This window comes from Pogoniulus pusillus, chromosome 6, assembly GCF_015220805.1.
Source record: "Pogoniulus pusillus isolate bPogPus1 chromosome 6, bPogPus1.pri, whole genome shotgun sequence".
NCBI lineage: Eukaryota > Metazoa > Chordata > Aves > Piciformes > Lybiidae > Pogoniulus > Pogoniulus pusillus.
Genome location: NC_087269.1, coordinates 21,882,618 through 21,895,347, shown reverse-complemented (window position 1 = coordinate 21,895,347; position 12,730 = coordinate 21,882,618). Strand labels below are relative to the sequence as shown.

At 46.2% G+C, this 12,730-nt stretch overlaps 1 protein-coding gene across 1 annotated transcript; it reads left to right on the top strand.

Annotated features, from left to right (window-relative positions):
* The first annotated feature begins 4,900 nt into the window (after positions 1 to 4,900).
* Positions 4,901 to 11,572, top strand: LOC135176503 (2-hydroxyacylsphingosine 1-beta-galactosyltransferase-like). The gene is made up of 5 exons (XM_064145643.1): positions 4,901 to 5,746; positions 8,817 to 8,956; positions 9,127 to 9,203; positions 9,587 to 9,806; positions 10,627 to 11,572. The coding sequence occupies exons 1-5, from the start codon at positions 4,901 to 4,903 to the stop codon at positions 10,940 to 10,942; spliced, it is 1,599 nt and encodes a 532-aa protein (XP_064001713.1). The 3' UTR covers positions 10,943 to 11,572.
* The last annotated feature ends 1,158 nt before the right edge of the window (positions 11,573 to 12,730 follow it).

Here is a 12,730-nt window from a genome sequence, read left to right as displayed (position 1 = left end):
TGTCCAAAATGGGTGAAGATAAGTAGAGTGCTTCTGATGCCATCATGTAGAGGCAGTAGCACAGAGTGTTGTGCAAAGTATGAGTTGTTGTTCTGCTGACCTGGCCACTGCTGTGGTTGTTCCCTTCGGTCTTTTGAGCATCTGGGCTTTCTTTATTCTTTGTGTTTCATCACAATCACCATCAAGATGGCAAAAGAAAAATACTAGAAAGGTACCCCATTTTTAGCACTCTTCACTCTGTGTATAAACAGTATTTTAAAAAGCTCAGGGCTGTAGGCTGCTTAGGGAGGCCAATACTTTGGAGAGCTTACTCTTGCTTATTGTGTTGTGCACTAAAATACTAGTATTAGTATACTATAATACTAATATTAGCATATCATAATACTAATACTAGCACGTTAGTGTTATTTACACAGGTGACTCATGAAGCAGGAGACTGTGATAATCCAACACCTAAGTACAGAAGGCCACCAAGGGCTGAATTGGATGTAACTGATGATTAGACTTCCCTGCTTCAACATATGCTTTATTAAATTTACTTTGTACAGCATTGTATCTGTTAGGTTTTTACTCAAGACTCCCCTAAGAAGCTCCTGCTTGTAGTATGGCATCTTCCTGCAGGGCAGAATTACTCTGAGATGCAAAGCTGCCTGGTTGCCTTAGGTTTTGTCTTCCATAAATTAGTCACAACTGGATTGTCTGTCATCACCCTGATGGTAGCAGATGGGCCTGTTTTATTCTGGATCATAGCCAACAGATGAGGCAAACTTTAGTTTATTTCTTGGAAGAGTTTTGAGCATGCAGGTGAAGATGCTGATTCCTGCCTTCAAAAGAATTGTGCTGCTTTGTTAAGTCTTGATTAGTTTGCAATGAAAACATTTATTCTTACTGTAAGCAAAAACTCTATAGAGACTAGGATGCAGGAGGAGAAATAATTCAGCCCCACGGACACGGGCTTCCAAGTCTCAGACAGGAACTATATAATACAAAACACTGGAGGACGGGGAGGTGTAAGCAGGGGGGCTCTTGCACTTAAACTCTCTTCACTGCCCTTTCTTTATGGACTTGTTTGCCAAGGCTGCTTGCTGTCAAAGGCCTTAGTACTTTAACCTCATGAAAGGCATGCAGATTAAACATCTGTCTTCAGATCTGTAACTGTTCAGTTACTTAAGTGAAATTGATAAAATTTTCTGTTGATGTCATAGCCATGCCTTATCAAACAGGCTGTTCTCTCTCTGCTCCCTTTCTACTGCCTCCCATTTCAATTTCTGTGAGTTGCTGTGGCTTTGAAAGCAATCTCCCAGCAACTGAGAGTGGCTAGACATGCAAGACAGGGGCATGCTGCTCCTGCAGTGGCAGTCAGAGAAGACTTCCCCCTGCCCACTTCTGCAGCTGGCTTTGGTCATGACACTTACTGAAGGGCCAGCCCTGCCCTACCCTGCCTACTGCAGCAGTGAACTCTAAAGCCTCTGTGCCATAGGCTTTTTAAAAGAGTTTTCTTGAATGCAAACTTTTGGCTCTGTCAGCTGTGGTGTTAAGAGGATTGCTCTGCCTCTGGTAAATCTGCCAGTTGTCATGGCTTTACCAAGCGTTTGTCATGACAACAGTGATGGATCTTTTCTCTAAGAGCCTTCTCCTTGCAGTGGCACTGTTATTTCTTGCAGTAGTTATCTAACTTAGCCCCTAGCCCAGGATTTCTAGGCCATAAACAAGGAGGTGGTTCTGTCTGCTCTGGATCTTGTGTGGCATCTTTTGTTTACTTGGATTTCACACCTCTGCGGAGTACAGGCTGTGAATTCACCTCCCCACAGAATCTCATTCCTCTGCCCAGTGATTTGGAGGTTTCTCTTGATGTCTTCAAGAGAAACCTCCAAATGTGTGGCCAGCAGGGCAAGAGAGGTGATTCTCCCCATTTACTCTGCTCTCATGAGACTCCTGGAGTACTGTGTACAGTTCTGGAGACCCCAACACAAGAAGGCCATCAAACTGTTGGAGAGAGCCCAGAGGAGTGCCACAAAGATGCTCAGAGGGCTGGAGCACCTCTGCTATGAGGATAGGCTAAGAAAGTTGGGGCTCTTCAGCCTGCAGAAGAGAAGGCTTCGAGGAGACCTTATAGTAGCCTTCCAGTATCTGAAGAGGGCCCACAGGAAGGCTGGGGAGGGACTATTTACAAGGCCTTGTAATGACAGGATGAGGAGTAATGGGTTTGAACTGACAGAGGGGAGATTTAAACTAGGTGTTAGGAAGAAGTTCTTTACAGTGAGGGTGGTGAGACACTGGCTCACATTGCCCAGGGAGGTTGTGGATGCTCCCTCCCTGGAGGTGCTCAAGGCTAGGTTGGATGAGGCCTTGAGCGACCTGTTCTAGTAAGAAGTGTTCCTGCCTATGGCAGGGATTTGGAACTAGATGATCTTTGAGGTCCCTTCCAACCTAAACCATTCTATGATTCTATGACCACCTGCCTGGAACCTAACAGTGGGCGAGGGCAGCTCAGCTCCCTATGCTGCAGATGGTGTTGCACTGGCCACAGCACCTGCTCTTGCTGGAGGATCCTGCTGCAAAGCTCATCAGGAAACTTTGTTGTTGAGTATTGGCAAGAGGTAAAGCAGGGAGAAGGGATTCCTGAGCCAGCACCTTCAGGGATTGCTCCTTGTGTTGGAAGGGACGAAGCAGCCAAGGGCATTTTGCAGATCTCCTCTGTCAGCACCTGCCCCAGACCTGGGCTTGACAGATTAGTTGTCATTTGGATCTTAGTAGGTCCCAGAGGATTCCAGCAGAGCTGAGGGGCTCAGTAATGTGTGGCATGTGGGTTCTTGGCAGGATGTGGCCCTTGCTGAAGGTGGGTGACTAATTTTTTCATTGAATAACGATTCCTTTCGCCTGCACTGTTTCTTCACCTTTTACTTGTTGCCCAATGAGAAAACACTCCACCCCACAAATAAAACCACTCCTGCTCTTCGCAGTATATTCATGCATGTGTATGACCTACCAGGTGCCCCGGGACAAGCCTGTACCTGTTCCTGTCATGGAGTCTGTCCTGAGCTTCCCACAGTGCTAAAGAAGGCCAGTAATGGAGAGCTGCTGCCCCTCCCTCTGTTCTCTGGAAGCTTCATGTGCTCTGGATCTCCTGTGCAACATCAGCCAGATGCTTTAGCTTCTTAGGCAATGAGCAGGAAGCCCTTTGGGCTTCTCAAGTAGATTGAGAGCTAGACCAGCTTTGTGGACTGTAGCTCCATAGCAGCCAGTGCTTCTGGCATGAGCCAGCCTGTTCCCACTGGCAGGGAGGCAGAATGCTGGGTAGATTCTTACTTTTCTTGCAGCCCACCACCTTTGTATTCAGCCTCCTGGAGCTCTTGCTTTCTGGGTCCAGCCATCTTCTTGGTGTCTGCTAGCATTTTGTGTGCTATTCTTATTAACCTTGCAGGCCCAGCCACCTGGTTGGCCCTGAATTGGAGGAATGGGAGTCCAAGCACTAGTAGGAGTTGCTTTTGAAACAGGAGAGGGTCTCAGCCAGTGGCTTCTCTGTTTTTGTTTGGTTTTTTTTTCCCATGAGCCAGGAAAGCAATGGGTGTGGGAGGGTGGAATATGGCACTTCTACTCTGATGTCTGCGTTCCCACCTAGCTGCTGAGGGGAGTCTGAAGACTATATTTAGCAGGATGCTATCCGTGGCTTGCTTTCTTGCCTCTTAACTGATCAAGCAACAGTGGAGATGCTGGCAGAAAATCTTGTATCAAATTTTGCACTACTACCTCCCTGCAGTCCCCTTGGGGCTTAGCAGGTGGGGCCATCCAAACCCATCAGTAACTGCTCCTATTGTAATTTCTTGCCCCCTCCCTTCCTAGCATGTCTGAACGGAGTCCTCAGGACACAACTCTGCTTCTGATTATTCCCAAATAATTATCGCATAATTCTTCTCCCAAAATAACGTCAGGTGTGGGTGAGGCACGTTCGCATCTAGTGATGAGGCAACACCCCTTACACAACAGAAACATTGCACGTTTTACCAAACTAGAAATGGGGTGATTGCTGTAGGAGTGTGACTAAGGGGCATCAGTGTGTCACAGGTGTTGCACACAGTCTCAGGGCTGCTTGCTGGGTCTGCCACTTTCCAGTACATAAGTATCTTGGTGCCTGCTTTCCTTTCCCAACCCTTTCCCTGAAGACTCCCCATCCTCCTAAAGCTGATTCACAGCCGAGCAGCTCCCCATGCAGACCTCTGCTATGATTTCTGGGACTGTGTTTCCTTTTGGAGGGTCCTGTTATGACCTGGACTTTCTCCGGTTCTATCTGTTCTGAGCAAGGTGTCTTGCCGGCCTTGGAAGAATCAAAGCTGCAGCATGCCTCTCAGCATTCCTATCTGGCTCTGCAGACCCCCAGTGAGCCTGAACACTGATCCAGAGGGAGCCAGCCATTCTGTCTTGGCAGAATTAGAAATTAAATCCAGCTGCAGTGGTTCTGTAGTGGCAACTGGGAATTGAGCAGCAAGTGTCTGTGCTGGTGCTGTGACACAGCCAACCTCCTCTAGCTGCTCTAACTACAAGTTGGTCTGCTAGTTCTTGCACCTTCGGAGCACAGAGAAGAGGGTTTGAATTTCTGGAAAGCTCCCCTGATACACTCTCATATCTGTCTGTAGTTGTTTATTTTTTATTATTAGTTTTGTAACTTTTTTCCTTCCTGTTTTTGTGGTTTTTCTTTGTTTGGTTTTATTTGTGGGTTTTAGTTGGTTTTGTTGGGGGTTTGTTGTTGTTGTTGTTTTGTTTTGTTTTTCTGGTGTTAAGCTCTAAATTGTTCTTCTCTCCAAACTCAGGTGCTTGCAGCTACAATCCATGTTGTTAGTTGCCTATGTTCATGACAAAGCATTTTGTGCTATATTAATAGCTTGTTTCTTTCCTTGCAGCAATGAAAATGGCGAAGGTGCCACCATGCCCTGCTGCTTTTCTCTTCTTAGTGGCTGCATTCAGTGTGAAGTCATCTCACTGTGCCAAGGTGCTGATTATGCCCACCATAGTCTTTGACAGCCACTTGCGAGTCTTCATGCGAGTAGCAGAGGCACTGACTGACCAGGGCCATGATCCTGTGCTACTTCTTCATGAGGGTCGGGATATAGATATGCACCTGCCTGGCTTCCGCATGCAGAGGTACTGGGGTATCTTCAGCACAGAAAGCGCAGATGCCTGGGTGCAGGAGAAAATAAAACGTGTCTTCCAAGGGAAGATGACCTCTTTGGAGATCTTCTCCTTTTTGGAGAAGTACCTGGAAAACTGTGACCTAGTGCTGGGAAACTCCACCCTTCTGCAGAAACTTCAGCATGAGCACTTTGATCTGCTGTTGGTGGACCCAAATGAGATGTGTGGCTTTATCCTGGCCCATATTCTTCATGTCAAATATGCTGTGATCTCCACTGGTTTCTGGTTCCCAGCGGAAATTGGTGCCACTTCCCCTATCGCCTATGTCCCTGAGTTCAACTCCTTGATGACAGACAGGATGGGCTTCTTTGGTAGGACTTGGAATCTCCTAGTCTACATCATCACTCGCATTGCTACGAAGCTGGTCATCCTGCCCAAGTTTGAACGTCTCATGGAGAAACATAGGGTGGAACCCAAGACATCCATGTTGGACCTTGTCCATGGAACCAGTCTCTTCTTCCTCTGTAATGATGTGGTGTTGGACTTTCCCCGTCCAACACTCCCCCATGTCATTTTCACAGGCGGGATCCTTGCTGAGCCTGCAAAGCCCCTTCCAGTGGTAAGTGTGGAAGAGCTTTGAGCTGTGATTGCAGTTAATCTGGAGAGTTGTCCAGTGTAAATATTTTGAAGAACCTTGTAAGAACTCTGAAGCCCCATAAGCCTGGAAAGCTGCTGTGTTTTGGTGCAGAGAGACAAGGAACGCTGAGGACTGGATTGCAGCAAGAATATAGAATGAAGTTGGCCACTCTGAAGCAGGATTTAGCTTCATTGTCCATGTAAAATGGTGTGTGGAATTCCTAAATTGGCAGCTTTGTCCCTGGGTCTCTTTGTCCCTATGACTACTTTGTTCTGATACTGGAAGCAGAAATGAGAAGAACAATTCTTCTCCATTGCTTCATCACTGTCAGAACTTCCTCTGTAATCCTATTTCTCACAGGTCATTTCTGCCCTCAAGCTTATAGTCTAAAGTACCCATAGGGAGAGCCATGATTGTTCATTCATGAAATTCAATATGGAATCTCAAAGTGTACAAAACTGTGCATTGTCCCCTTTTTCTCAAGGTCCAGCCCCAAGGGAAACCTCTTCAGTCACCCCAGAAGCTTTCTCTGGCCTATATTTTGCTCTAACTAATAATAAATTCAGAGCTATCCCTAGCAAAAAATTCAGAGGGCACAAGCCCTTCAAGCCTCTAAGGGGAAATAAACCTGGATAATTACCCTTGGACAGTCAGGTCATCCTGGTGTCCTGACTAAGGGACTGAAATGGGTATAAAATTCAAGTTTCAGATTATTAAAGGCCTGTCAAGATCTTTGATGGTAGCTGTAACTAAAACAGTGGGTAACCTTTCTAGTCAAAAAGAAGCGAGGTCAGGTCCTTTAGAAGAGAAGTTGTCCAGATGTGTATATGGTGGCACATCACCCTTTGCCATGTGGCACAGCACGCAGGAAATGCGGTGCTTGTAGGGCGCTCCAAAAGCTGTGTCAGAATGGCTGCCTCACAGCTCTTGCCTAACACTGGCTTGGTCAATCCGGCCGCATACGTGCCTGGCTTGTAAAGAAGGAACTTGTTTGCTGGGACATTATTCATGTGCTTCACAGCTTCCAGAACAGGTGCCAGAGTGCCTAAGGGGAAACAATGGAGATAAGTCTGGAGTCCTACAGTAGTCAATGGGTGTCATGATAGCAGGTAGGCACATCTGTGTCCACTTTACAAGACACTAGCAGAAAAGAGGGCCCCTGTAAGTCTAGAGGTAGCTTAAAGAATCTCTCAGGTGAACTGGAGTAGAAATATGTAACTAAGCCATAGTTGAAACACTATGGTTTTTAATTCTTCTAATTAGGACTCGTGAAATACAGACATGTATTTGAGAGGTGGTGAGAACTTTTTGTCATCAGCCATACTTCCCTAGCAACTTTAATACTGTTTCAGAAAGACAAATGTTAAGATGCAATTGCAGATGATAATCATAGAATCATAGAATCAACCAGGTTGGAAGAGACCTCCAAGATCATCCAGTCCAACCTATCACCCTGCCCTATCCAATCAACTAGACCATGGCACTAAGTGCCTCATCCAGTCTTTTCTTGAAGACCCTCAGGGACGGTGCCTCCACCACCTCCCTGGGCAGCCCATTCCAATGGGAAATCACTCTCTCTGGGAAGAACTTCTTCCTAATATCCAGCCTATACCTACCCTGGCACAACTTGAGACTGTGTCCCCTTGTTCTATTGCTGGTTACCTGGGAGAAGAGGCCACCCCCCACCTGGCTACAATGTCCCTTCAGGTAGTTGTAGACAGTAATTATCTGTTTAGGATTTGTCATGTTTTTATTCAGGAAAGTAAAAGCAGCTCTTTCTCCAGTAGTTTTAGTGGTTGCATTGCTCAGAGGATGTGAAACTCAAGAAGATGAAAAAAAAACCACAAACCAAAAAAACCCACAAAGTTCCTTACTTGAATTTTTGATATTTACTTTTGGCTGTTGGTTTTTTAGGGCTCTCTAGGCATTCCTGCATAGATTGGTTTGAGTCTCTGAAGCATACAGCAAAGGACAAGCATTCCAAGAGAGTAAAATGGAGATGTGTTTTGTAACTCCTCTGTACCATAATCCTGCAACCTGTAGACCGCTACTATAAGATATTTGGAATTAATCATCCTATTTTTCTCCTTGAATAACATGCTCTTCTTTAGGTGTTTATTTCAAGGAAGTATGTGTATTCAAAGACAGATTTTATGAAACTTCCCTAAAATGCTCCTGATGTGATATATGGGAAACTTGAAGCAGGACAGAATCCATAATAAAAAATAGGCTCATTGCAGCCTGGCGTAGAAGAAAATAATCTGTGTTTGCTCCATAGCAACTGTGATGGCTGATTTCTTCTCCCTGCTGCCTTCTGGCTCTGGTTGAAAAATGTATGGATTCTGTTCTAGGTATTTAAGTTGTTTGTGTGACATTGCAGTAGCCTCTAAATGGAAGATAAGCAGTTGGGGGTTTTGATGGAGCTGTAGCTATCTCTCTGTGACATAATTAAAGACTAAATCTGTGACCTTCAAGTAGCTGTCAAGGATGAGTAGAGGTTTCCTGGCAAGATGGCAAAACATTTTGCTGCCTCCAGGAGCCTTCAACATTGGAGAGTTTGTGAAGAGTGTCCAGCAAGTTGTCCCCGCCTCTGCCTGCATGATGTTTCATCTGTTTTATCAGCCTACAGCTAGATACCCCAGCAGGTTGGCCTTCTGCTTTAGTGGTGATAGAAAATAGTCTTCCACTTTTTACTCCTATTGCCTTCTCTGCTCTGTCCACTCCTGTGTGGCGCCTATGCTTTCAGAGTCCTCCTTACCAAAGAGTGCAATGTCTCAGCAATGCAATTGTTGCCACCAAAGGAGGAGATAATGCTATGAGATGAAAGTTTTGGACACCTCCCTGCAAGCTCCCAAGCCCTGGAGGTTCTAAAGTAATTTCTGCCTAGATGGATGTAGAAATCCCAGTGCCCGGTGAAAACTATGTAGTTTTGTGCTTTTGGTGGATATGGTTTCATCCTCTCAGTAGACAACATTCTGCTGGCAGAGGCAACAGTGGGAAGGGCCTTCCTCCAACAAGACTTAAAGGCAGCTGTGTGTGTTTTTTCCCATAGGGTCTGCGTCTTTGGGTGGAGGCAGCAGATGCAGGTGTTGTTGTTGTCTCATTTGGCATTGGAATTCGAGCTCTCCCAAGTGATTTGGTAGAGAAGATGGCTGGGGCTTTTGCTCGTCTCCCGCAGAGAGTAGTGTGGAGGTAAGGAGGGAATGGGATTTCTCTTAACTCCAGTTTGGTGAAAATCACTGTTGAGTAGTGAATCTTCTCAAAACACAGAATTTACTTGCCATCTCTTGATCTGACTGGATTTATAATTATTCTGTGTGTTTCTTTTCCCTTTCTTCCCTCTCCTTCATCTCCTCCCACAGATACTTTGGGCAGAAGCCAAGAAACCTGGGTGAGAATACACTGATAATGGGGTGGCTGCCCCAGAATGACCTGCTAGGTAAGGCTGGGCTCTGTGTCTGTGTGTGCTGCTAGCAGCATCCCTGGAGTTTAGCCCAAACCACAGCAAAGGCATAAGAGGACAACAGGTCCTGTCTGTGCCTAGCTCTGTTGCTCATTGCGAGTTTCATCTGTACAAAGCATGGTCCTCACCTAACGCCTGCTTAAAAGTGCACCTTGGCTGCTGCCTCGCTCCTCCTTCGGGTGTTGTATTGCAAGTTCTGGGCTGCCAAAAGGAAGATGTGTTCGCAAAGGGTAGCATCCTCTCTGCTCAGCATGCCTGGTTTTCTCTAAACATATATCAGTGCTGGATGTTGAGGAAGCCACCAGTAGCCCTGGTTCAGTGTGGGAGATGCTGACCTGATGCTATTTCTTTGCCTGTAGGCCATCCCAACGTGAAAGCCTTTGTCAGCCACTGCGGGATGAATGGCATATTTGAGGCCATTTACCATGGTGTGCCAGTGGTGGGATTTCCTTTCTATGGGGACCAGTTCGACATCATGACCAGAGTGCAGGCAAAGGGTATGGGTATCATGATGGACTGGAGCAGAGTGAAAGAAGAGGATCTTTACCAGGCTGTTGTCACAGTTATCTCTGACCCCAGGTGAGGCATCCAGAAGCATCAGGCTCTTCCTTGGTGCAGGCTGTATGTAGGGACCGGTATGTCTTTGTACTGATCTCTACCATAGCCTGTGGCGGCTTCTGAATCAAGCAGAATTTAAAGTATTGCTCAGCTGATGAGACATATTAGTGCCCCAGTATTCTCAGATGTAGTCCTCACCTTGAGATCTCTCTGGACGTGTTCAAACAGCTTTCTGCAGAAGCACTTAATGTGGAGAGTGAGCTGCAGGTAGTGTTCCATCTGCTCACTCTGGCAGCCATATACTCAACTCTTCCCTAGATCTGCTGCAGTACAGTGACACAGGAATCCCTCTTTGTAACAGGAAAACTATAACTGCTGGCATTTGAAATGCTGTCTGAGAGCTTGATTTTTATTTTTATATGGTTGATACTTGTTAGAAGCTCTCAACTACTGACCTCATTGTAAGTTGTTAAGATGTTACAGATCAGCACCTTGAAGGATTTGGCCAGTCAACAAGTGTGCAGATGTGGCTTGATGCTGAGTGAGGCCTTTGGTTGCATACTGCCCTCAGAAAACCACAATGCGCATGAAACCACTGAGCACAGATTTGAGAGCTGTCAGATTAGCATTGCTAATAAAACATAAAGTAAAACGGGCTCTGGTGTGTGCTGCCATGGCTAACAATTGCTTTCAGAGGCATAGATGAAGAGAATCTTGGAAGAAATTTTGCATTCTCCCGAGGTGTCACTTGGAATTTGAAAGCAGCATTGGACTTCCCAAAACACTTCTTAGCTGTGAAGCTTCTGTCAGAAGGATAACTTCTTGTCTTCTTCCATTGCAGCTACAGCAAAGCAGCCAAGCTCATCTCAGCTCTGCACCTGGACAGACCAATGCATGCTCTCAATAGGACAGTGTATTGGCTGGAGTACATCCTTCGTTACGATGGGGCACCATATCTTCGCCCTGCTGTCTATGATCTCTCCTTGTATGAGTACTTCTGCCTGGACATATTGGCTCTTCTGTTGTTTTGTCTGGCCAGTACTGGATTTATGCTCTACAAGTCTGTGGTGTGGTGCAGAAGGAAGGGGGGCAGCCCTGTGTATCAGAACGGCAATTGCATGAAAGGCCACTTCACAGAAGAGAAGAAATTGCAGTAGTGGCTCAGCGTGTTCTGGGGCACATCCTGTCACTGTGAAATTAACTGCAGCTGTGCCAAGAAATGTACAGCATGCAGGCACGGAGAAAGGTGAAAGATCAGCAGGTCTAGATGAAAGGAGAGCTGGGAGGGAGTGGTATTGCAAAGGCCTGTGTGCACATCTCTGTGTGCAGAACCTGTGGGCGGGAACACGAATTCAGGCATGGGTGGAAGCATTTGGCCAGGTTACTGGGAATGGGGCATGGGTAGGTAGAATTCCAGGGAGGAGTGCAAGTTGTTCCCTTTTTATTGCACGTTGGTTTAGATGCTGGTGTTGCTCTTCTGTCTTTTTTTGATCTTCTGTAGAGGTTCTGGCAGTAAGAATAGCATTTCACGTACAGCACATACCATTTCTCCTCTGCCTTGTTAACGAGAGCCCCAGGAGTCAGGGACTCCATGTGCAGGTGAGGACCTGAAGTAGAGCTGTAGACAGGGAAGGGCACTGAAAATATCATCTACAAGGCAATGAAATTGGTCTGTTTAAAGTTCTGTGGGTAAATATTGTTCTTCCTGCTTGGATCAAACCTCTGCAATCCTGTTTGTTTGTGCTAAATTATTATTTTTTTTAAATAAAGTTATATTCTTTCCCTTGTGTGGCAGTTCTCCAGTCTTGGTTTAATGTGAACCCACAATCCTCGGAACAGGTTATTGTTCAAGCAAGATTAAAAAGATTTTTCCTTCTCATTACTGCCACAGTGGTTTCTGTGTACTTTTGGATCCCTATAAACACAGGATCACAGGTTGTTAGGGGTTGGAAGGGACTCAAGGAGATCGAGTTCAACCCCCTTGCCAGAGCAGGACAATACTATGTAACACAGATCACAGAGGAACACATCCAGACAGGCCTTGAAAGTCTACAGAGATGGAGACTCCACAACCTCTCTGGGAAGCCTATTCCAGTGCTCTGTGACCCTTACAGTAAAGAATTTCCCCTTGTATTGAGGTGGAACCTCCTTTCTGCAACTTACACCCATTGCTCCTTGTCCTGTCACAGGGAGCAAGTGAAAAGAGCCTGTCGCCCCCCTCCTGGCCAACCTTCAGATACTTATAAACATTTATCACATCCCCTCTAAGTCTTCTCTTCTTCAGTCTAAACCTCCATCAGCAATTGCTTTTGATCTTCCTACAGGGTTTCAGACAGTGCTTTTCCTCTTCTGCAAGGCATGTTACACATGTGCATGTCCGTGGAGCCTCCAAACTTGTGATAAAAGAAGAATTTGGGACAAGTGTGAGTGCCAGTACCACAGTAAGAGCAGCCAGTAGCTGGAAGAGCTAGTCACAGGCAATGGGCCATATAGCATGTTTATGGAAGCAACAACCTCTGCTCTTTCTGAAGAAAAGAGAAAAGCCTGCTTGTTTCATTGTGAACAGGGGCACTGTTGCCCCACCTGGGGACACGATATAGAGTGATACCTAGGTGCTTCTACTCAGTCTGGACTCTAAGGCAAAACACACCTGGGTGGAATTGCACAACCCACCTATAGCACTGGTTGATGGTCCAACTGGCAAGGCCCTACAGTGAGGGTTAAGAGCTCTGTTCTGTGCTCTCACCTGGGGCCACCACAGTGGTAGCACAAGCTGGAAAGTAACCTCATTACTACAGCTGCTGTGGCTGGTGTTTCCAGGCTGTTCCTGCTTGGTGTTGCATGTGTTTCTCTTTTCAGATGGAAGGTACGTTACCACATGCAACCTAATGAACAGCAGTTTGGTTGAGTTCCTGGGATGCTCTGGGATGGGGCAGTGACAAGCT